The sequence below is a fragment of the Cucurbita pepo genome, chromosome LG01 (assembly GCF_002806865.2).
Source record: "Cucurbita pepo subsp. pepo cultivar mu-cu-16 chromosome LG01, ASM280686v2, whole genome shotgun sequence".
NCBI classification, from domain to species: Eukaryota; Viridiplantae; Streptophyta; class Magnoliopsida; order Cucurbitales; family Cucurbitaceae; genus Cucurbita; species Cucurbita pepo.
The window spans coordinates 18,642,296-18,667,453 of NC_036638.1; the positions used below are offsets into that span (position 1 = coordinate 18,642,296).

The window sequence follows — 25,158 nt, forward strand, 5'->3', positions numbered from 1 at the left end:
TAGTAGAATGTTAAAAAAAAATTATTTTATGTACAGGAGATATATGTGAATTTTTAAAAAATAAAAATATTTGAAGATTAAATTTTTAATTTTAAAAAGTTTAGAAATTAAGAATTAACTAATTTTATTTATCATTTGATTCGTTAATGTAATTAATTTTTTGTTATTATTACTAATTTTTATTCGTTAATATTATTAATTATTAAAGATGTTCGCGGATTTAGTAACATTTTTTTTAGCCTTTTGCAAAATCAGGGAGAAGGATGAGGGGATTAGGAAGTTTGATTGTGCGAGCTCGAAGAATTCCGGGATTGAATTCTCGAGGCGTTGGGAAGATCCGATTTGTTTCTGCTGCAGCAACTTCTTCTCTATTCCGCGGCGAAGAAGCTGCTTCCGATTCTGTATCATCTAGAACTTTCTCTGATTCTTACTTGCGCTCCTGGAAATGGAACCGATTATTCGGAGGTGCGTCGATTTTGATGAACTAGCAATGGAAACGTTTCGTATTATGTGTATATAATCTGTTGTATTTTGTTGCATTCAGGACAGAGAAGAACAATGTTCATCGAAACTCAATCAACGCCGAATCCTTCGTCTCTCATGTTCTATCCTGGAAAGCCTGTTATGGAAGTTGGGAGTGCTGATTTTCCTAATGCGCGTTCGGCTATGAACTCCCCACTGGCGAGAGCCCTTTATGGTGTTGATGGTACGTAGTTTGAACTTATATTATTATCCTTTTGGGTTTCTGTTGGACTTTCGATTGGGCAAAGCCCTTTTCCTTTTTGTGTGTGCCCTTGTTAAGGATTTGTTAGAATGAATAAGTGAATTGTAGGAATAGAAAAGTTGCATGTGTCATGGTCATGTTTGTTCAAGGCGGGTTACCCATGGTTTGACCATTGTATGCCAAAACCCTTGTCTTGTATCACTTTATTGCTTTCCTTTACTGTTTTCATGATGCGTAGTATTCTTATTGTATTTCTTTAAGTGTATGACGATACGGTAGAATCATGTTTATGCTTGGTAGACCTGGTAAACTTGAAATGCCTCATAATATATTATAGGAGGATACAACTAGTTGTCAATTTTTCCTACCCTGAGTTATATGCAAGTCGTGATGTTTCTTTCTTTGCTTGTAGCCATATAACGTTGTTTTCTTTAGTTCTTTCAAATCTTGCTTTCAAACTCTCTTTCTAAAATCTCTCTCTACCCCCCGTTTTCTAAAAAAATTTTCTCAAAGCGGGCTAGAGATTTGAGTATACGTTGTCAAGTTGAAGGCGACACAATTTCAAGTTGGTTGATTCACTTAGTGGTGAGAGTGAGTGTTGCACAATCGCTTACAAACGTCCCATAAGAGTGCGATTGTGACACGTGGCATAATGAATAAGTGCTACGACTCGAGTTCTAGGTTATGGAGGATTCTTACCAAAAATAACTGTACAATTTAAGTTAACCAACTCTAATTATAATCGTTTCGCTTCATTTTTCCCATATGTAAGGACGTTGTTGAATTGGTAGGTCGAATTTTCATCGGTTACAATGACTTAGTGATGGTTTACAAATATTCTCACTGATCTCATTGATGTCTGGTGTGGGGCTTACTTGTTTGCTTTGCAGGTGTTGTTCGAGTTTTCTTTGGATCAGATTTTGTTACTGTTACAAAGTCAAATGATGCTTCTTGGGATTTCCTGAAGCCCGAAATTTTTGCTGCAATCATGGACTTCTATTCTTCGGGGCAACCACTGTTTCTAGACTCTCAAACTGCTGCTGCCATGGACACAGCTATCAATGAAGTATATCTTCTGAGTTCTTACTGCAAATTAGTGCTCTTCCTTTTTAGATTTTTACTCATTAAGAAACAACTTAATTTTATAGATCACATATTGTTCTCTGAGGATGTTTATGGTAATTTTATATTAGATTGCTTTTTGATTGTGAACTTTGCACTTCTACAATGTTCTTTTTCCTCTCTTCCTCTCTTGCTATCATCTACATCAATCTACATGTAAGAGTCCTTGCCCACCGCTAGCAGATATTGTCCTCTTTAGGCTTTTTCATTCAGACTTTCCTTCGAGGTTTTTAAAATGAGTCTATTAGGGAGAGGTTTCCACACCCTTATAAAGAATGCTTCGTTCTCCTCCCCAAATGATGTGGGATCTCACAAACCACCTCCTTCGGGGCCCAGCGACCTCACTAGCACTCATTCCCTTCTCCAATCAATGTGGGACCCCTCAATCTACCCCCCATCGGGGCCCAGTGTCTTTGCTGGCACACCGCCTCGTGTCCACCCCCTTCGGTGTCTGGCTTTGATACCATTTGTAACAGCCCAAGTCCACCGCTAGCCGATATTGTCCTCTTTGGGTTTTCCCTTCTGGGCTTCCCTCAAGGTTTTTATAACGTGTCTGGTAGGTAGAGGTTTCCACACCCTTATAAAGAATGCTTCGTTCCCCTCTCCTACCGACGTGGGATCTCACACTACATAATGTAATACTAGGTTGGATGAGAGTTCCTTGGTGAAGCCATACTAATTTATATAATTATATACGTAGATTTCTAATTGTTCCTTAAATACTAATATAGAAATATGAACATTTAACATCATCACACTTCAGATTAGAAGTGCTTGAGGCTTAGGTATTAATAGCATAATGTGATGCCTTGCAGTTCTATTGAAGACTCCTGCTCCTTATTCTTATTGAACTTACTGTATTGTAATCTTACTCCTTTGGATTCAACTTCAGCTAAGAACTTGTTTTCTATGTCAACGTCTTCTATCATATGTCAGATTTCTTTCGTAATATTATTTTTTTTGAGATTTGACCTCATGGTGTGATTGCTTGCCCTGCTACAAGTATTGAATCTTTCCTTAAAACATATACTTGTCATGTTGGAATTTGAAACATGATATATTCTTATAATTTAGTAATTTGATTCAACTTAGTTCTTAATAGATCCGTCCACATGTGCCTACTTTTTAGGATGATTCTGAAACTGTTGCTATGATTAAAGAGCTGCTCGAGACCCGTATTCGACCAGCAGTACAAGATGATGGCGGAGATATTGAGTACAGGGGATATGATGAGTAGGTTTTGCTGGATTCAGTTTAAGGTGTTCTGTAAAGTATCATATTGCTTATATCGATTGAACTTTGCATTTCTGTTTTCTTCAGAGAAACTGGTATTGTCAAATTGAGAATGCAAGGAGCATGCAGCGGCTGCCCAAGCTCATCTGTCACTCTAAAATCTGGCATTGAAAATATGTTGATGCATTATGTACCTGAGGTGAGGGTTATATGATCTTTTTATATTTGTAGTTACCTCACATTCAATGCAAAGCATATCCAATTTTCCGCTTGCAGCATTTCTGGCACAATTGCTCACGCATATTGATTGCTTTTGTTTGCTGATATTTATGCTGGCAGTATCTTCTATATGAATACCCACATTTCTTATATACATTTAGTTGCATGATGGAAGTATTGAGGTTGAATGCACACCAACTGGAATGGAAGGGCTTATTCTTTTTAGATAATAGGAGTGGAAGAACATTGCATCGGTATAATTTAGATTGAATCTTATTGTCATGACTAGAAAGTTGGTTTTCCAACTTCTTTATCCCTCCATAATATAGTCTTCTTCTCCAACGCACTATTACATGTTACATGTTGTAACAGTCTAAGCCCACTGATAGCAGATATTGTCCACTTTAGCCCGTTATGTATCGTTATTAACCTCACGGTTTTAAAACGTGTCTACCAGGGAGAGGTTTTTACACCCTTATAAGGGATGTTTCATTCCCCTCTCCAACCGACGTGGGATCTCACAATCCACCCCCCGGGTTCAGAGTCCTCATTGGCACACCGCTCGGTGTCTAGCTCTGATACCACTTGTAACAGCCCAAGCCCACCGCTAGCAGATATTATCCGGTTTTAAAACGTGTCTATTAGGGAGATGTTTCCACACCCTTATAAAAAAAGGTTTTGCGTGAGATCTCACAACTACTGTTCATGTTTTACTATCATATGGAATGCAGTATGATCTTATTGGATAACAAGAATTCATCGACAAACGGAGCATGTTTGATAGGAAAAAGGTATTGTCCCCAAACACAGCCAAGTTAGAGAATCACTTTAAGAGGAGATTTAGAAATAGAATGATGTTTCAAAGCTGCGTAGCCCAATCCTAATGTATAGATCGTTTCCTCTTTTGTTCTTATGCTTCTCAGAATTATAGTATCTTTTTCTTGGATTATCTATGATTTAAATGTCTATTCTGGATTTATAGGTGAAGGGCGTGGAACAAGAATTTGACGTCGAGGAAGACGATGTAAAGTCAACCAGCCAGATGGAGTAAAAGGCGAGCTGGTCGATTCGTTCTTTGTTTCGTTGACCCACAACACGATCTCGAGGGTAACCCGTACGAGTTGGTCGATTCCTTCTTCGTTGGGTCGAGCTACAAGCCTACAAGCTAAAAAACCATAGTTTATAGAGTATAGTGTTACTTTTATTCCTCGCTAAGAAAAAAAATCTGTGAATATTGAACCGTAACTAGGATTTCATGGACTTTATTTTGGACTTCCGAAAATTTAAGGTTTTATTAAACATAATTTTTAATTTTATATTTAATAGATAGATTAGTTTAAAAATAAATAAATAAAAATTGAATATCGGGGGACCTATTAGACATAAAATTGAAAAAAATCATGGACTAGATAATTCATAAACTAAACTTATAATTTAATATAATTGTTTTTTCACGGAAGGAAAAGTCCAAAGAGGACAATATCTACAAGCGGTAGACTTTGAATGTTACAAATGGTATCAGAGCCCGACACTAGGCGATGTGTCAGCGAGGAGGTTGAACCCCAAGGCGGTGTGGCAGCAAAGACGCTGGGCTCGAAGGGGGATGGATTGTGAATGGATTGTGAAATCTCACATCAGTTGTTCTCCCTAACAGACTCGTTTTAAAATCTGGAAGCCCGAAAGGGAAAGCTCAAAGAAAAAATATTGAGAAAGCTCGGAAGGAAAATATTGAGAAAGCTCGGAAGGAAAAACTCAAAGCAAATGATATCTACTAGTAATGAACTTGGACTGTTACAAGTAACCTCAAACTAATATGATTTTTCCCGAGGGTACCATATCAAGCTGATGTTACAAGTAACCTCAAACTAATATGATTTTTCCCGAGGGTACCATATCAAGCTGAAGAAGACTATGAAAAAAAGTTGTTCTATGGCTATCACTAAATATACTAAATAGTCACTAATTTTAAGATTAATTTTAAATTTGGTCATTAATCTTTTAAATTATTAATTTTAATTACACTTTATTAAGAGCCCTCAAACGATACTCAAAAAAATAAATAATATATATATATGACTTTTGTTATTATCCTTTCGTTCTTCATTTGCAGGCAAACCCGAGCCAGGCTAGGCTATCACGTAAGCGGCTTCAATGGAGTTGCTCTCGCCCTCAGCAACCGTTAGCACATCAAATCAATTTTCATTCCATTCCTGCAAAACTCATTTCCAATCCTCCGCCATTAACATCAACTTCCGTCGATCACCAAGCAAGAAGAACAAATTCTCAATCTCTTCTTCTTCTTCTTCTTCTTATCTACACTCCACCGTTCCGCTTCGCTGTTCTGTTATAGTTAATTTAGCTTCCACATCCACGCCTTCTACTTCTTCTGTCTGGTCTCCGATCATCGGCGGAAACCGCCATTGGAGGGTCCTCATGGAGAGACCTCCATCAGGGTTCGATTCAAAGCCAGAAATCGTTGATTATTACGTTAAAGCGTTGGAAAGAGTTTTGGGCAGGTAGGTGTTCGTCGGATTTTCCAGTTTCATTGTGATGTATCTATTTTTTTTTTTTTCTGCTGATTTTTGTTTTGAATTGGGATTATTTGGCCAGTGAAAAGGATGCTCAGATGTGTATTTATGATGCTTCCTGGGATACCTACTTTGAGTTTTGCTGTGATATTGATGAACAAACTTCCATCGAGCTCGCCCGTAAGTTTCTACATATGTTGTGTCGATTGATTATGCATAGTAACTTTTGAAAAAAGTAATTCAAAGGAAAAGTACACTTTAAGAAACTTTCAAAGGAGTATTAGTAAGTTGTTCTCTTAGGATCACCTTAGAGCATTTTAGTGTTTTAAGGATTTTCAAGACCATTTCTAGGAGAGTTTTGGATAGTGATAGGTTTGGTTCGTTACGTATCGTCGCCAGTCTCATAATTTTAAAACGTGTCTGTTAGGGAGAGATTTCCACACCGTTGTAAGGAATGATTCATTTCCCTCTTCAATCGATGTGAGATCTCGCAATCCACCCCCTTGGGGTCTAGCGTCCTCGCTGGCACACCTCCCAATGTTTGGCTTTGATACCATTTGTAATAGCCCAAGCCCACCGCTAGCAAATATTGTCCGTTTTGGCCCATTACGTATTGTTGTCAGCCTCACAGTTTTAAAATGCGTCTACTAGGGAGAGGTTTCCACACCTTTGTAAGGAATGTTTCATTCCCCTCTCCAACCAACGTGGGATCTCACAATGCTTGGACTGTTACAATTGGTATAGAGCTAGACACTGGGTGATGTGCCAGTGAGGACGTTGGACTCCCAAGGGGGGTGGATTGTGAGATCTCACATCGGTTGGAGAGGGGAACAAATAATTTCTTATAAAGGTGTGGAAATCTCTCCCTAACAGACACGTTTTAAAATCGTGAGGTTGACTGCGATACGTAATAGACCAAATTGGACAATATATGGTAGCGGTGGGCTTAGGCTGTTACAAATGGTATCAGAGCCAGACATCGGACGATGTGTCAACGAAGACGCTGGCCTCCAAGGGGGTGGATTGTGGAATCCCACATCGAATGGAGAGGGGAATGAAACATTCCTTATAAGCGTGTGGAAACTTCTCCTTAGTAGACGCGTTTTAAAACCGTGAGATTGACAACAATACGTAACGGACCAAAGCAGACAATATCCGGTAGCGGTGGGCTTGGACTATTACAAAAAGTCATTCCAAACTCACCATTTTGGTAGATTCATTGCTTATTTTCAACAGTTCATTTAAATTCTCACCAGACATTGCAATCTTTGTTGATGTTCATTCGAGCATGTGTTACAGGAGTACCAGGGGTAATATCTGTTAAGCCAGACCCAAACTTCAGCTCCACAGAGAAGGATCATGGTTCATCAACACCTCAATTGAATCCGAAATCGGACCCTCAAAACGGTGGTAGACTCTTATTCCCTTCAGGGAAAACGAAGCATTGGCTTGTTCGAATCGACAAGCCAGGTATCGGGGTGGTTACCAAGGCTCAAATGGTTGATTATTATGTTGAGATATTAACTAAAGTTCTGGGGAAGTAAGTTTACTATTGTATGTAACAAAAGCTGCCGTTTCATTTTGTTTATGATATTTTCATTGTCCTCAAGACTTGTTATGCCAATTATCTGCAGTGACAAGGATGCACAAATGTGTATATATCATATTTCCTGGCAGTCTAACTTCGGCTTTTGTTGTGAATTGGACGAGGAATGCGCACAAGAATTAACCGGTAATGTCCTGTTTCCAATGGCTATTCTAGACATTATTCTGCATAGTTCTTTGGGTTCTTATGCAAATCTCACAATATGCAGGTGTTCCTGGTGTTTTATCTGTTCAGCTGGATGCAAACTTTGAGGCAGAGAATAAGGATTATGGAGGTTCAATCTTCTAACCTTGAGTAAATCTTTCAATTCTAATGCTTAGTTGTAGTGTCATTGTGTGAGATTCCACGTCAGTTGGGAATGAGAACGAAACATTCTTTATAAGCGTTTTAAAGCCTTGAGGGGAAGCCCAAAGAGGACAATATCTGCTAGTAGTGGGTTTGAGTTGTTACATATGGTATCAGAGCCAGAGATCGGGGGATGTGCCAGTAAGGATGCTGGATCCCGAAGGGGGTGGATTGGGGGTCCCACATCGATTGGAGAAGGGAACGAGTGTCAGCGAGGACACTGGGGTCTGAAGGGGGATTGTGAGATCTCATATTGATTGGGGAGGAGAACAGAACATTCTTTATAAGGGTGTGGAAACCTCTCCATAGTAGACGCATTTTAAAACCTTGAGGGGAAGCTCGGAAGGAAAAGCCTTAGGACAATATCTGATAGTGGTGGACTTCGACTGTTACACCAATGATTTTTGCCCATTCTATTCAACTTGCATTTGGCTTTGGTTGATCCTACCTTGTTGAGGTCGTATATTTCAATATATTTCCTTGGGCTAGTGTAGTGCTTGCATGTTATATGGATGGCTCGAAGTTGCATGGTAAGATCGTCCGTAGGATACCATATATCTCCGAGTTGAATTAATGAAAATTACCAAAACGACACAAATATTAGGATAAATTGTTGGTATAAACCCAATATATTTGTCAAAGTCCACCGCTAGCAAATATTGTTTGCTTTGGTCCGATATGTCTCGTTGTCAGCCTCACAGTTTTAAAACGTGTCTGGTAGGCAGAGGTTTCCACATCCTTATAAGGAATGCTTTGTTCCTCTCTCCAACTGATGTGGGATCTCACACTCACAAGAGAGGAGTGTTGTGGCAGACTTATTCCTTCACTATCCCGTGGGACGGGATAGTGTAGCTCGAGAGGATTAGTAGGATCTTTAGAGAGGTTGAGAGGCTTTTGGAGGAGGTGTGGGGACATGACGAGGTTTAATGCCTCGTCATTGTCGTCGAGGTATCAAACTTTTTGCAATAATTAGTTGAATCTTACTCTTTTGGATTGGAGTTCGTTGAAGACAGACTTACTTTTTTTTAATGTCTTCGTATGTTCTTTCATTGTTCTCAATGAAAGCTCGATTTCGTATTTAAAAAATTATCAAGAACATTCACTAGAGTCATAATTTTATCTTGTTCCTAGTGATTCCTTTGAATTAATCACTTGCATTTTTCAGGTACTATTGCCAAGAATCCTTTGGATCTGCCAGATTCTTCAGAAACAAATCAAACTACTCCTGTGAAAACAAAGAAACTATTTATAACTGGTATTAACCTTGGCATGTTCTTCATCGAAGTGTTCCGACACTCGTCTTATTTACTATCAATCATTTCTGGACAGGTCTTTCGTTTTACACGTCGGAGAAAACGTTACGTGCTGCATTTGAAGGCTTCGGTGAGCTTGTCGAAGGTATGGTGCATTGATCTCGTCGTTTAAAGTTCGAACTAGACGTTTTCTCATGAGACAAAATCGTTTTGGTTTGATGGGCAGTTAAAATAATAATGGACAAGATTTCCAAAAGGTCCAAAGGGTATGCATTTATAGAGTATACAACAGAGGAAGCTGCTGGTGCTGCACTCAAAGAGATGAATGGCAAGGTGAATAAACATGAACTCTCTCCCTTTCTCTTCCTTTCTACTCTCTCCCATCTGGTTCATGCTGTATATATATGTGTGTGTGGTTGATGTAGATCATCAATGGCTGGATGATAGTTGTCGATGTTGCCAAGCCGAGCCCTCGGAGATACGGTGGAAACCGCTCTAGACCGTAGGTCGAAAAAGAACACGTATTTGTGTACTTCAACGTAGAATTTTGAGTAGTCTAGCAAAATTTGAGCCTAGAGGGATAGCTAGCCATATTTGAGTACCGATCTAAGGCGAGGGAAGGACGAACTCGTTGGCCTCGTCTATGATCGTTATGTCTTAAGATTTAGTTCGTTCGGTTCCACCTCTATGATGAGGCATATAAACCAAGGATGTCCGGCTTCTCGTCTCTTCATCTAGCTTATGTTCTTTATTTAGCATCCAAACCGACTCAAAATCGAGACTAGGCAGCGGTTAACGGTAGCTTGCTACGGTTTATGAAATGACAATCTAAACGAACGATCCTCATGGCACCTTTTGGATCATTTATGGATAAGAATTGTGTTTGTAGTCAAACTCATTTGGTACCATGGTGTATAAGAACTCAAACTCTTAGTCTAGCCTACGGTGAAGTTATCTATCTAGTTAATGAAATAAAAATTTAAACATTTAAATAAATATTTAATATTTTTAATATATTAAATATAAACGAGAAAAATATATTTAAAGAATTTAAATTAATATTTAATTTATCATAAAATAATTGAGAGATTCTTTGTATAAAATATATCTTTTTAAAACAGAATTTGTTAAGATCGTATGATTTAAATATATTAGATATTAAAATATATTATTTCAAATTTTAAAAAATAGGTATAAATAATAGAGCCAAATTATGTATTCCACACACATCTCGGATCTCGATTTTCTTTCTGAAGTCTCTCTCGACCTCTACAAGTATTTAATTTTGCTCGGTTTAAAGAAAAGACTCGCCGGAATTTTCTTTATATTTCAGGTAAATTTGCATAACCATTTAATTTTTAGTTTAATTTTAAATAAACTATCATGAATTTTCTTTATATTTCAGGTAAATTTGCATAACCATTTAATTTTTAGTTTATTTTAAATAAATTATCATTCACAATGGGTTGAAACGCGTATAAATTATTATTAATTTTTTTTTTTGTATTTTTCAAATTTAAATTTAAATTCCAAATACTTTTTTATCTTTCATGTTAAATTTGATGAAATTTAAGTTTTATTTAAGATTTTTATTCATAAAATCACCCGAATTTAAAAAAAAAAAAAAAAAAAAAATTGACCTGTTCAATTACAAATCCGACGATTTAAAAAAATTCAAATTATTAATTAGAAATAATTTTATTAAATTAGTTTAATAGCTTATTTAATTTTTTAATAATGCCAGCTGTCGTCGAACTACGTGGCCACGTTGAGGCCTATTTTAGTAAATTCATTAAAATTCGCGGACTCGAAAATATCAACCCGCCCTTTTCTTTTCCCCTCCTTAAAAATTGCAAAATTAATTAAAAAAAAAAGAAAAAAGAAAAAAGAAAAAAAGGTATCCTAGAAGAAAGCTGAATCCAAATCCTCTTCACCCCCTAGAGAGAATCTGACCGTTCATCTTTTCATCCAACGGCTATTCTTAGTCGGCGACCACTATTCCCCCTGCTTTCCGCCCCCACTTCCAGTGGTTTTTTCATAAACCCTAGCCGTCTTCTCTCTCTCTCTCAACTGCTCTGTCAGTTTGCACGAGACTCTCTCACTCTCACCGATTCTCGATCATTCTTTCGGATCTAACCGTTGGGATTCCTTTTCGGGTTCNTTTTTTTTTTCGGGTTTTTCTTAGCCTCTGTAAATGGATCCTTGATTTTTTCCCCTTTCCCCTTTTGATTTTCTTTTTTATTTTGGATTTTTGGGTTTGAATGAGAGTAGTGTACGATTCGGTGGAGATTTTTGTAGTTTTCTCGTTTCTGGATGTCTATGTATTTGTTTCTGTTTGATTTTTAATTTTTTTTCCCCTTCGAATTATTTGGCGCCAAGTCTCGAATTCGAGTTGGATTTCATTTATAATTCTGGATCATCGTGTATACAGTCACTTGTTTGATCGATCGAAATGGATGCTTGTTAAGCACTGGCGACGGTTGCCGGTTCGGTGGCGGATCGGAGTTTGGGGACAGCGTCAGTGAATTCGAAGAGGTTGATTGTCGAGTGGTGTTGTTTGATTCTTCATAACCTTACGGCAATGCCGACGGTGGGGATGAGAAGGACAAGAGTTATTGGATTGAAAGGTGTTGATGGAGGTAGAGTTTTAAGGTCTGGAAGACGGCTTTGCATTGAATCGGTTGAAGCGAAGCTTAAGAAGACTAAAGATGTCTCTGATTGGTACCCTGTCGTCAACAAGAGAGGGAATGGGGGCGGAAGTGGCCAGGTTAGGTTCCATGGTAAGTGGCAAGGAATACGAAATGTCAAACCAAAGAGTGTTGTCGTTGTTAACATTCGTGAGGAGGAGGAGGATGATGCTTGTGTAGCGGAAGTGCCTAAGCCAGTGAAGGTTTTGGCTAGAATCAATGGCGATGGTGAATTTGGTTATGTGGATCGGATGTTTGGTGAAGTTTATAGAAGAAAGAGGAAGAGGGGTCTTTCAGAAAACGGTGATGTTTTTGATGAAATGGATAGGATGTTTGGACTTCGATTCATTCGAAGACAGAGATCGAGGAAGAACACTGTTGAACATTGGGAGCCCACAGCAGGTGGCCATTCTGCTAAACTGCATTTCCATAAGCAGAGCATTTCGCCACCGCCCCGGGATCGTGTTCTCACTGTTTTTGCTGGGAGTGATCATGATGGTGTTGGCTGTTTTTCAGATTTTATGCTCTCGGTTCTTAGACACTTTAAGAGTCCAGAGCTGGGGATGGCTAAGTTTTCTGCATTTTTATTGTCCAGTCCAATCCATGATGTTTTTGCTTCTAAGGGAATGCGTTTCTTGCAGGTATTACATATTAATCTAAGTGTTGTTCTTTAATAAAATGTTTGGCTTCAATAGAATTGTGTGCTGTGTTAGAAATTTGTGAAATGGGTATAGAGATTACCTTCTGTTGTTTCTTGATTCAATTAAGCATTTCTTTGTTTTGATCTTGCCCTGTCTTTCAGAGTTATCCTTCTATTGGAAGCTCTGGCATGTGTGTGATTTTCGGGGCCGTGCAGTCGATTCCGATGTTCCATCTGGATTTTTCCGCTGTTCCTCTCTGTTTTATGCACTTGCATTCCTTGATGCTTTTTAGAGTAACTTGGATTCAAGCTCGTCTAGTATATAATAACAATCAGTTAGATGTAGATATGAGTAGTGATAATGCAGAAGACAGTAATGAAGAGTACCTTGTTTCCAGTCCTCCTGGAAGTTCTTTGGAATGCAAATCTATGGTCGTTGGAGTCGATCATACTAAGAGTCGATCCATTTCACATCCATCTGTTCGAGCTTCAAGATTAGGTAGTCGGACCCTGCAATACCGAAATGGTTTCAGCTTTCGTGGCATAAGGAAAAGGAGAAGTTCGCGGGGGATGAGGAGACCAAGAAGCCATTCTCTTGCTGCTATGCAAAAAGCCATTGGCTCTTTAGGGGCTGATGATATGAAACGCAGTGTATCGTTTCCTTCTGCTGCATCTTGTATCAGGCACAAGAACTTGGCCCGGAGAGACTCTGCTGGACGTATCAGAGAAGAGAGTTCTACTGCATTGCGATCGGCAATGGATGTTAGCTCATCGTGCTGCAATGCAAATATATTAATTGTAGAATCTGATAAATGTTTGAGAGAAGAGGGAGCCAGTATCGTGCTCGAGTTTTCTGCATCGTGTGAATGGCTTCTAGTTGTCAAGAAAGATGGTTCAACTAGATACACATTCAAAGCAGATAAAGTCATCATGAAGCCCGCTTCATGCAATCGTTTTACACATGCAATCTTGTGGTCATCAGATAACGGTTGGAAGCTGGAGTTTCCTAATAGAAGGGATTGGTTTGTTTTCAAGGATCTTTACAAGGAGTGTTCCGATCGCAATATCCCATGTTCTGCCGCTAAAGCTATTCCTGTGCCTATAGTATCCGAAGTCCCAGGTTACGTTGATAGTAGCGGTGTTTCTTTTCGAAGGCCAGATACGTATATCTCTGTAAACGACGATGAGGTATGCAGAGCAATGGCAAAGAGTACAGCAAATTACGACATGGACTCTGATGATGAGGAATGGTTAAGCAAGTTCAACGACGAGCTCGTTGCAACCGACAATCACCATGAATGTGTTTCAGCGGATAATTTCGAGTTGATGGTCGATGCTTTTGAGAAGGGATTTTTCTGTAATCCAGATGCCTTCTCCAATGAGGAAGCACCTGCTGATATATGCACGCATCTCGGTAGCCAGTCGATAGTCGAGTCTTTATTTGCTTATTGGACGAAGAAACGAAAACAACGAAAGTCGTCTTTGATCAGGGTTTTCCAGGTACTTTCTGTATCCTTCAAACCCGGCTTTCCTTTTTAACTTTTAAGACTTGTATGTGAGAGTGGTTTCATGTTTTTGAAGTTTCTAAACTTTTGCATGAACTGTTCGGATGGTCTTCCTTCCAGGCTCATCAGGCTAAGAGGAAACCTCCGGTGATCCCTAAACATATCATGCGAAGAAGAAGGTCATTCAAAAGACAACCTAGCCAATCTGGATGTGGGGGGAGGGCTACCCAATCAAGTATCTTAGAAGGTATTGTTCTTGTGAACTAAAAGAATCGATTCGGGGCGGGTAGGTATCGTGAAAAAACATCGATAACATGTAGCGAGATTTGTAGAATCAATTCATCTTTAAGATATTTTTGGCATCACCCACTTGCTCTCTGTGATTCTCCACATACTAAAGCTATTTTTACCAACCCGCCTTCTGAAAACTACTCGCCCCAAGAGTGGGTCGGTAACGTAAAAAAATAGATACCATAGGAGGATCATAGGTTCGAATTGCCAATGTCACGAGTTACATTGTTCTGGTTGGAGTGTATTTAGCATTGGATTTGTTATGTTAATCTCGAGTGATCTACGTGCAGATACATTCTCGAGACGAGATGCCATGGAGCATCATCAGAACGGAATGCAAAAGTACGAAGAAGTGAAGGCAGCAGCTGACCGATGCGTTGAAACTGCTGTAAGCAAGCGACAAAGGGCACAGTTGCTGTTGCAGAATGCAGATTTGGCAACTTACAAAGCCATGACGGCACTTAGGATTGCCGAAGCAATTCAGGCATCAGAATTGCTGGAAGCTGAAGCAGCAGCCGCCGCCGCCGCCGCCACTGCTTCATGCTTTCTTGAATAAAATTTTGTATCCAAACTGTTCTTAATTATTGTATAGTATTTCATCAATGTGTACATTCTATTCTGTACAATGAGCCAAATTCTAAAAACTAACACAAATAGAATCTCAAATTTTCATTTCGTTCCGTGTTCCGTGTTCGAATCTCTTCTGGCATTCTATAAAAACAACTAGAAAAGGATTTTACAACTCCAAAATTTCCTTTTTGCTCTTTATCGAACTCGACTTCCTTATATTGAACTCTACACTATCCAAATCCTCTGCAATCCCCAAGTATCCATAGAGCACTTCTTCCTCTTCGATCTCGTTTCCTTCCGCTGTTTTTCCGACATCGTTCCCTTTGCCATTAAGGCCCTTCGACTGCTCAAAGTTCACTCTTCCATGTCTCTTTTCAAGGAAGAACTTGTTGAGTCTTTCAGCATCTGTCAAACCAGAAAAGGTTGGCAGGAACTTCAGCACCATTACACTTTGATCTGCAGGGCAGCCTAAACTCATCTTGACTCTTCCCTTCAGCAAATTCTTACCTGCCATTCAATAGGGTTAAATCCATGACCTCGCCCGACCCGGATCTTACTGTGAATAGCTAATCAGTTTCTATTGCAAAACTGCTAATTTGAAGTCTTAGACATGCTTTGAGATACAGTAATAAACCACAATCATTACACCTACGGCTATCATCATCGATCGTATCGGTCAAATCCTATTTAACATGATGATAACTTTCCATTAGTAAAGATCACTTACTTCTTAAGAAGGCCTCGAGTGCTTCAATTGTTATAACTTTCCACTTTCCAGGATTGCTGCATGACATAGAAATGTTGCGGACGATAACAACAGGCGGCCAGATGATAAGATCCTCCTTCTGAACCACAGCTTCTTCCTTGTGCAAGTCCTCAGGAACCCATGTTACAGTATCTTGGGGAAGGGCACTGTTCCACCCCATCAAAACGCATATGGCTTTGGCAAGACCTAAATGCTGAGCCCTCAACCCGATCTTGTGGGACATATAGGCGTGCTTTACCAGGCGTTGAGTATCCAAAAATTCCTTCGAGTAGCTGCAAGGACACAAATAGGCAAGCTGGAATTAATTATATAAAGTTAAAAAAATACGATACTTCCCGCTGCACATATAGCACGTCTGTAAAAGGTGCTAGATTTAGGACGAGACGGTAGGCAACAGCAGATGAGAACCTATCAAAATCACTCGGTTGACGATTAAACCCACATGGCCTCGATTAATATTAAAAAAAAGGTCCTTCACCTTTCTACATTCACCCATGGAGATACTGGATACAGCCAATTCCCCTTCTAACAAAGCAATTCACCTTGATGTTTTTTTTAACTAAAAAGTTAAACCCTTGAACTGTCTTTGTAAAGTAACTATCCAAGTAGTTCTAACATGCTGGCCTTAAGATGGACACCTCACAAACCAATTCTACCTATCTTCACTGATAATTAATATACATGTCAAAGAATGACCATTATAGGTTAAGAAGCTACCAACAAACAGTAATGTAGATCATATGCATCACAGAAAGTCCAAGCTAAGATATACACACTCTCCTAAATTCTGCAAAATGGCTAGGAAAATAATATTCCAAAAGCAAAGTTCTGGATCAATGATAAATATCAAAGGAAGTCATATCTTCATGCAAATCTAATTCTTGCTAAAGTGGACTGGCCATACATCCACTGCTCGTGCAAATATAATAAATGAGATAGTTAATCACGAGGATTAAAAAAGCAAACCAAACCCTCTAGCTCGGACCTTGCTACAACGAGCTGATACTGCTCTTATAGTTCTCTAAAACATTAAAAATGGGAGGATCCTATGCACCAAGGAGCCTTCCTGACCCCCCAGTGATCTCATTATTCTCTTTGTTATCCTTCCAAAGAAATCACATTGATGTGCACTTTATAGCATATACTCACCACCATTAACAAGTGATAACTAAAAAGGCACACACAGACAGACACATCGGTAAAGGTCAATCTGAACAGCCATATCCTTCTTATAACCCAAAGAAACTTAAAGAACAGAACCTTGAAGGTTAATTCTCATAATCTAGCTTGAAATACGTTGCACAATAGCATTTAGGATACTCTTGAGTCAATATATGAAATGGAGTCTCCGTGATTAGGAAATAGGTAAGAAGACAGACCTTCTGCCACATACGATGCAATATAAACTACCGCCATTCCCTTGGTCCTTGTACCTTTTTCGGACACTAGCCTTCATATTCAACATTTTCAAGCACTTCAAAAAGGCCTCATGAACCATTTGATTGAACTTTTCAGAATCCTCAGGAGGTTCTGATTCCGTAGGTATTACCAAATCATCTGACAAGTCAGCGTCATTTAAATAAACATAACCGTTTTCCCCTTCGGTTTTATTCCAAACTTTATGCTGTTTATGAAGACTATTTCTGCGATCAACATTTTGTGACTTGATCCAGCTTGAAGTACCCTGTTTTTTATTGCCCTTCATATATTTAGGACCAGTTTCATATTTCTTAGCATTATCCAAATAGCTTTCGCGTAAAAACGAATCATCAGAAGCATATAAATTATGCCGATCATACTTCTTATTTGGCTTCCTGTATTTGTTGCGGTCAAATTTTGCTTTCCTGGATGTATATCTGCGATTGGTATCGTCCTCCATCCACTCTTCACCACTATTATATAGATCCACAACCTTACTGGGCATATAATCACAAGATGTTCCTATTTTACAATCGAGTAAATTCCTATCTTCCTCAAAATATTTTCTTTTTGGCACCCGATCCTTCAAGTTATAAGTGCAAACACCCTCTGTCATTCTTTCTAGGCTTTCAGTATTTCTGTAAGCTTCTCCATCACACTTGAACATGGAGGATTCATGCAACCTCTCTTTCAAAAGATGTGAACCTACTTCTCTTTCGGAGCCATAATCTGATCTTGCAAGCAATTTTTGACAATACGGAGAAGGGTTAATGGGTGACTCTTCGAAACTTTGAGTTACTCTCCTACCCACCTCAAGATGGATGGACCCAGTACCTACATATTCACTGCCATGGTTCACTGCTTTTGTTAATTCTATATCAGGGTAATCTAAAACTGTCTGTTTTCTAAGTCTATAACAGTCGAGTGCTATTCCAGTTCTATGGTTTGCATACGAGTCATCAACATTTGGTAATTTCAGCAAACTATCGCTCGAAACTTTTGGTCTTGAAAAGTCTCCACGACCAGACACAATTGCACTATCATAATCGATATAATTACGGGTTTGAGTAATTTTCTGCATTACTCGAGACGGACCTTCATATGAATCATTCACTGTTCCCTCGGGCTTAGAATAAAAATAGCTCCCATGCTCCCTCCTGGAACTATTAGTACCTTGTTGATGAGGAGTTAGATTCCTCTTTCCTCCAACCATGGCTGAATCTACAAGGGTCCTTTTCCCATATGAATTAAATTCTTTAGGGTCCACAAAATCTCCATGGCTCCTTTCTGAAAACTCATCTGAAATTTGGAGGTACTGCCCATCCTGATAAGATTCCAAACACCTGCCTGTTAATGGTCTTGACAAAGAGCTCTCATATTTTCTGGAATAAAATCCTGAGCTTGCAGAATATTCAATATTCCTCGAATGAAACCTGAGGTTTGGTTCAACTTCATGATAATCTGCACCTTGTGATTTATCTGAAACTGCATCATCTCGATATTTAAATCTTTCGTTGTCGAGACTTCTCATATCCAAACTCTGGGATGATGGTAAGAAGTCTCTATAAATTGACGCAGGATTCATATCCAAATGTGAATTGTAGGACCCCATTGCCATCTCGCCCTCCTCTGCAGCCAAAAGTTTTTGATTCATCCTCCTTTGTCCACTACCATCGGACCATTTCCCTTGATTAATTTCTCTCTCTATCCTAATTCTCAAATCATCATGCATATACCGAAGGTCTTGATTATAATCTAAAAACTCATCCTCCGCCGAAATTTTCCTTGGCTCAGATAAAACATGTGTTCGCTGCAATTCTGAAAGCTGCCTGTGATCGTTGTGCAGGAACACTTCGTCGTAGTTAGGCCTTTCCCTCGCTTGACCATAAGAAGGTACACTTGACCCGATATCCTTGTTCCTTCCAGTTCTTAGACGCCAATCCTCGTCCCTCCTTTCAATGGTGTCAACCCTCTGACCCAAACCCAATTCACGCCAGGAGTCACCAATCCTGTGAGGGCTCAAACTCCTTCTAAGACACGGAGATCGATCCAGTGCCTCCCGTCTGGGCTTAACATATCGACCATGATCCAGATGAAGCCGATCCTGAGCATGTAGTTTCATACTTTCCGATTCTCTAACATAGTAATCTTCACGCCTTCGACATTGCATGTTTAGCTAATTATTAGAAATTACTCCTAACGAAGCGTTTGAATAATACCCTAAAATGGTCGAAACCGATTCGCAATAAACCGTCAAAAAACTTCAATTCCCATGCCCTAAATCACACTATCCAAAGATCAAACAGGAGTATGGAGCGCTATCTGAGCAAAAAAATTGCAACATAAATCCAACGAAAATCCGACAGAAGGATTATCAAACTGGGAAAGTTTTCAAACCTTCGCGGGTAAATCTTGAGGATCCATCGATGGTCTGTATCAGTGATACTCCTTCGCCTAAGCCTGCCGGATGACCGAATTCTCGCTCCCGTTTCCGAAATTCACGAATCAAAGACGAACAATTGCTCGGCGACCTAGATTTCTTTTCACCTAATTTGTTCGAGGAATAAACACTAGTTCTTACGATAAGAGCGACCGCCACCGAATATATATATATTTTTTTTTTTTTTTTTTTTCTGAATAAATGTAAATTCCACGTGGTAAAGTCGATCTTTATAAAATTATTTTATTTTGAACCATGTCAAAATGTAAATTGTAACTACCCATATCCACCGCTGGTACATATTGTCCTCTTTTGACTTTCCCTTTCGGGCTTTACCTCAAGGCTTTAAAACACATGTACTAGAGGAAGGTTTACACGCCCTTATAAATGATGGTTTGTTCTCCTCCCCAAACAATGTGGGACATCACAATGCTATCAGAGCCAGACACTGAACGATGTGCCAGCCTTCTCGCTGTTCTCCGAAGGGGGTAGACACGAGGCGGTGTACCAGTAAGGACGCTAGCCCAAAAGGGGTGGATTTGTGGGCGGTCCCACATCGATTGGAGGAAGGAAAGAGTGCCAGCGAGGACGCTAGGTCCTGAAGGGGGGTGGATTGTGATGTCCCACATTGGTTGGGGAGGCGAACAAACCACCATTTATAAACTGCGTGAAAACCTTCCCCCTAGCAGAAGTGTTTTAAAGGCTTGAGGGGAAGTCCAAAAAGAAAAGCCCAAATAAGACAATATCTAGGTCGTTACACAAATACTTATTTTATTAAATCATAACTTCATTTTATAAATAAATTATATTTTAATTCAATAAATACATAATAATAAATTAAAATTTTATGTCTAATAAGTTAATTAATTTATTTAAATTATTTTATAATTTAATTTTAAAAACTTCTACTTTTATTAAGCTAGTCCTTGCTAATTGTCGTATTTGCAAAAAGGTCCCGTGTCGGTTGCAAAAGAACTTATAAATTTATTAAGCTAGTCCTTGCTAATTGTCGTATTTACAAAAAGGTCTCGTGTCGGTTGCGGTAGCATCATCATCATCGAGGTTCACAAAAATGGCTATCAATGGCGGGGCTACACCAATGGCTCTGTAAATGATCTTCCTTGTTCCTCTTGCAAAGCTTCACCAGCTCTTCCACCACCATGTCCATCTCTTCTTCACCTTTCTTCTTCAACATCTCTGCAAACTCCTTTACCTTCTTCCTTACTCTCTCTCCCATCTTCTCTACCATTACCTTATTAAGATACCAAAATTAGTATCGGTAATCACTGTGTTCGAGAATATGAGATCCCACATTAATTAGAGAGAGAAATGAATTCCAACGAGGACACTGAGCCTCGAAAGAGGGTGGATTGTGAGATCTCACTCGATGGGAAAAAAGTCAATGTAACGACACAGATTCACCACTAGTAGATATTGTCCTCTTTTGGCTTTCCTTTTCGGGCTTCCCCTCAACGCTTTAAACTGCGTCTGTTAGGGAAAGGTTTCCACACCCTTTTAAAGGGTGTTTTGTTCTCCTCCCCAACCAATGTGGAACATTACAACCGAGGACAATGAGTCTTGAATGGAAGTGTATTGTGAGATCCCAAATCAATTGGAGAGAAAACGAAACATTCTTTGTAAGGATGTGGAAACTTGGACCCTGAAAGGAGTGGATTGTAAGATCTCAGATCGGTTGAGGAGGAAAACGAAACATTTTTTATAAGTATGTAGAAACCTCTCTCTAGCATACCGTTTTAAAAACTTGGAGTGAAAATTCGAAAGGAAAAGCTTAAAAAAGATAATATCTGCTAGCGGTGACGGTGTTATGAATATGAACATGATATTAAATTTATGTTAAATTTCCAGATGAAATGCTAAATTGACTGGAATGTTTGTATCTCGGGCTTGAACCTTAAAAGGGGTTAATCGATTCTCGAGCTTCTAACTTCGTAGGTCATACGTTAACGATAAAACATACGAAGATAGCTGAATAATATTTTTGATCTATCAGACACAAGGTTAAAAAGATAAATAACAACTAACCTCTTTGACAACTCTAGCTACTTCTTGTCGGCGGAGGCGACCATTGTCTCTCTCGACGACAACACCGACATCGAGCCACTCGACCAACCTAGCGTTCAACGGTTGGTCGAGCTGCATTGGGGCGGCGATGATCGGAACACCAAACTTGATGCTCTCCATGACGGAGCTCCACCCACAATGGCTGAGGAAGCCGCCGGTGGTACGGTGTTTCAAAATCTGAGCTTGTGGGACCCACCCTTCCACAACCATTCCTCTCTCTCTAACTCTCTCTAGAAACCCTTTAGGGAGTTCTTCTTCAACGTTCTTCTTTCTCTCTCCTCCACCGGCTACCGGAAACCTAACGACCCATATGAAGTCCACGTGGCTAAGCTCGAGCCCATAAGCGATTTCTTCCATGTCTTCTTTGGATAAGTAAAACTCGCTACCGAATGACACGAGTAAGCAAGATGAGTCCTGTTTTTTGTTTAGCCATTTTTCGAATCTACTTCCTGATACGACGTCGTTTCCTGGTTCTTGAACTAATGGACCCACTGGAACCACCTAATTACCCGTAATTAAAAAACAAAAAAACAAATTAATTTCATGTGAATTTATTACTATTTTCATTTAATCTCTTGATTTTTAATTAACTTTTTAATTTTTTATTATTTAATTGACAAATAAACTTCATTATTATTTTCATTACCATTTTCATTAAATAATTTGATGTATATAAAAATAGTAATATAAAATATAATCTAAATAAAAAATTTTAAAAAGTTTTTAAAAAAATTAAAAAAAACAAATTTAATATAATTGATTTGAAAGCTAAATCATTAATTAATTTTTTATTTTTATAATTGATACTTATCTTTTTATTTTATTTTTTAAATTTTGATATATATATATATATCTATATAAGTAGATAATAAAATACAAAAACTTATTTATAAACTTAATTTTTAAAAATTAAATGATTATTCGATAGAGCTTTAATTTTTAAATTTTTAAATTTTTTTATTATATAAAATTAAATTTACTTCTCTATTTTTTTAAAAATTAAGTCAAATTTTAAAAAATTTAAAAAAATATATATTTGTTCTTAAAATTTATCAAAAAATTCAAATATTTTCTTTAAAAAATAAAACATATATAAAAAAAATACAATTTTTAAATAAGAATATTAAGTGAAATTATAAAAATAGTAATATAAAGTAAAATCTAAATAAAAATTTTAAAAAAATTATAAAAAAAAATTAATATAATTGATTTGAAAGCTAAATCATTAATTAATTTTTTATTTTTATTTATTTTATTTTTTAAATTTTGATATATATAAAAGTAGATAATAAAATACAAAAACTTATTTATAAACTTAATTTTTAAAAATTAAATGATTATTCGATAGAGCTTTAATTTTTAAATTTTTTTATTATGTAAAATTAAATTTACTTACCAATTTTTAAAAATTAAGCCAAATTTTAAAAAAATAAAAAATATATTTTTTTTCTTAAAATTTATCCAAAAATTCAAATATTTTCTTAAAAAAATATATATAAAATATATAAAAAAAATACAATTTTTAAATAAGAATATTCAGTGAAATTTAATGCAAATTACAAACCTTCTTCCGCAGCAAAATAGAGAGAAAATCAATATATTTGCCTTCAATTTCTCTGAATGATTTCACCAAAATCATTCCACACGATCTCTCATTACATCCCTTGATCCTTTCTTCATCCCTCGCATCATTCACTGATGATCTAAACAAGTTCTTCACCTGTTTAATCTCGTACTCGGTGAGCCGAATCTCCGGAAATATCGAGCTCAAATCCGAGCCCGGATACTCCAACTCGTACTTCACCATAGCCGCCATAAGCGCTCCTGTAAAAACTTTCAAATTTGTATCTAATACGTCACGGTAATAAATTTAAAGACTAAATTTTACCCGTTGGTTGGAACATGACGGCGGGAATATAAGATGATTGAGCCACAGTAGGTGCCCATGGTTGCAAGAAATCATAGATGACCAAGTCCGGGTTCAAGTTACGGAGGATGATGCTGAAGGTGGTGGCGGCCGAGTCGAAAGCTCGTTTAAGCGAGAACATGAGATGGGGTGGGAGGCCGGCGGTAGTGTGGCGGTGGGGCGGGAGGTCGGATGAGGTTGGTAACTTTAGCTCGACGAGCTCGATATCGGAGGAGAGATCTCGAGTGAGGTTTGGTTGGATTGAGTTGAGAATTGTGGTGGTGGAACAGAAGTATATGTGGAAGTTTCTACGGCGGAGGGATTTGGCTAGCTCGAAGAACGGCGAGACATGGCCGTGAGCCAGCCATGGGAGCATCAAAACGCTCGTTTTGCCATGTCTATTGCCTTCCATAATTTCAAGTTATTTTATTTTTTTATTTTTTATTTTTGGTTTGGGTTATGAGATTTAAAGCAAAAGGGATTGGGTTAAGGACAAAGGTGATAATGATGACATCATAATGTCGGGTTTCGAGAACCGCGAAACTATAGTTTGTTCCGACCATAATGTAGTGTTTCGAGAATAGTAAAACTATTAATTTGTTTCAATGTGATGTCCCACATTTGTTGGAGAGGAGAACAAGACGTTATTTATAAGGAAGTGGAAACCTTCTCCTACCAGACCGTTTTAAAGCCTTGAGAGGAAGCCCGAAAGGGAAAGCCCAAAAAAGACAATATTTGCTAGCGGTAAATCTGGGCCGTTCCAGTCTTCTCGCTCTTCCTGAAGGAGGGTAGACACGAGGCAGTGTGCCAGTAATTTGATATATTCTAAAAACACTCTCGATAGAATATTGACGGTCTTATAAAGATTAAATTTCAATTAATTTTCATTTACAGATCTCGTCTTTTGTGAAATGAATCCCATTTTAACTGTACAAAAATATTCAGACCTCGACATGTCTGAAAATATCGGAGAACATTTTTCTTTTTGCTACTATTATTTTAAATAAAAAAAACAAAAAATTTAAAACTTTTTTTAGTTTACGAACTAAATTTATAATTTAACTATAAAATGAAACCATATTATAAAATTGTTCGACTTTGACTTGTAACGAAAAGTCAACAGGCTGAATGTAGTTTTTTCAAACTTAATTAAAATAAACGTTCGAGTCAATGTCACGTCGTTTTTAGTTATTATCAACGTAATCTTTCTCTAATATTCTAAAATACTTACACTTTTAACCATTTTTGAACACTCATAAAATGGGTAAGAAATATTGCAATTTTTTTTTTAATATATTGCATGCATTGACACGTGTCGAAATACGATACGACCACAGTGCCAGCTAGGTATTTCCACGTGTACATTTGTAACTCGGATCAAACTTCAGAAGTCGGTGTTGTTGAATTTAATCGGTTGACTCTATCAACAAAGGAAGGAGAAAACAATTAAAAATTCTCTTTGTATTGTTATTTTGTCCTTTATGGTCGTTTTTTTATAGTAATTTCCCTTTAAAAATGTGATTTTGTCTTTAATTTTTATTTATTTATTTTAATTACTCAACTCTTAAAATATAATTTTTAATTCTAAACCATTTTTAAAATACTTATTTTGATGTTCTTAACGATAATCGACTGTACAAGCAAATATTTACCTTACTGTTGGGTATATTTACCCTCTTATTAAAACAAATATATTGTATTCATTTATTATTCTTTTCTTTTATTGTTATTTCTATATTATTTATAATTTACTGTATTTATGTATTCGGTAAATGATTATAAATAAGAGAATTTTCACCACCATTTAGGTGTGATGATTCAG

The 25,158-nt window shown here is 37.8% G+C and overlaps 5 protein-coding genes across 5 annotated transcripts; 3 read left to right on the top strand and 2 right to left on the bottom strand.

Annotated features, from left to right (window-relative positions):
- The first annotated feature begins 224 nt into the window (after nucleotides 1-224).
- LOC111781485 (nifU-like protein 4, mitochondrial) lies at nucleotides 225-4,602 on the top strand. The gene is made up of 6 exons (XM_023662111.1): nucleotides 225-465; nucleotides 545-706; nucleotides 1,615-1,790; nucleotides 2,976-3,079; nucleotides 3,167-3,278; nucleotides 4,281-4,602. Exons 1-6 carry the CDS (start codon nucleotides 264-266, stop codon nucleotides 4,347-4,349), a joined length of 825 nt encoding a protein of 274 aa, XP_023517879.1. The 5' UTR covers nucleotides 225-263; the 3' UTR covers nucleotides 4,350-4,602.
- Nucleotides 4,603-5,403: 801 nt separating this feature from the next.
- Nucleotides 5,404-9,924, top strand: LOC111788225 (organelle RRM domain-containing protein 1, chloroplastic). Its single transcript, XM_023668510.1, has 9 exons — nucleotides 5,404-5,814; nucleotides 5,909-6,006; nucleotides 7,126-7,366; nucleotides 7,461-7,558; nucleotides 7,641-7,706; nucleotides 8,943-9,032; nucleotides 9,107-9,175; nucleotides 9,257-9,363; nucleotides 9,456-9,924. The coding sequence occupies exons 1-9, from the start codon at nucleotides 5,450-5,452 to the stop codon at nucleotides 9,534-9,536; spliced, it is 1,215 nt and encodes a 404-aa protein (XP_023524278.1). The 5' UTR covers nucleotides 5,404-5,449; the 3' UTR covers nucleotides 9,537-9,924.
- A 1,270-nt stretch (nucleotides 9,925-11,194) lies between these two features.
- Nucleotides 11,195-14,828, top strand: LOC111780334. The gene is made up of 4 exons (XM_023660711.1): nucleotides 11,195-12,358; nucleotides 12,520-13,857; nucleotides 13,983-14,109; nucleotides 14,444-14,828. Exons 1-4 carry the CDS (start codon nucleotides 11,612-11,614, stop codon nucleotides 14,707-14,709), a joined length of 2,478 nt encoding a protein of 825 aa, XP_023516479.1. The 5' UTR covers nucleotides 11,195-11,611; the 3' UTR covers nucleotides 14,710-14,828.
- LOC111780323 lies at nucleotides 14,789-19,474 on the bottom strand. The gene is made up of 4 exons (XM_023660700.1): nucleotides 19,306-19,474; nucleotides 16,869-19,230; nucleotides 15,451-15,761; nucleotides 14,789-15,230 (listed from the first exon to the last, which is right to left on the bottom strand). The coding sequence occupies exons 2-4, from the start codon at nucleotides 19,076-19,078 to the stop codon at nucleotides 14,890-14,892; spliced, it is 2,862 nt and encodes a 953-aa protein (XP_023516468.1). The 5' UTR covers nucleotides 19,079-19,230; nucleotides 19,306-19,474; the 3' UTR covers nucleotides 14,789-14,889.
- Nucleotides 19,475-20,354: 880 nt separating this feature from the next.
- Nucleotides 20,355-23,757, bottom strand: LOC111803082 (cyanidin-3-O-glucoside 2-O-glucuronosyltransferase-like; the record flags this gene model as incomplete). The annotated part of the gene is made up of 4 exons (XM_023687391.1): nucleotides 20,355-20,600; nucleotides 21,392-21,931; nucleotides 22,995-23,254; nucleotides 23,319-23,757. Coding segments are annotated over 4 exons (1,437 nt in total), but the record flags the coding sequence as incomplete, so codon positions are not given.
- Nucleotides 23,758-25,158: the final 1,401 nt, after the last annotated feature.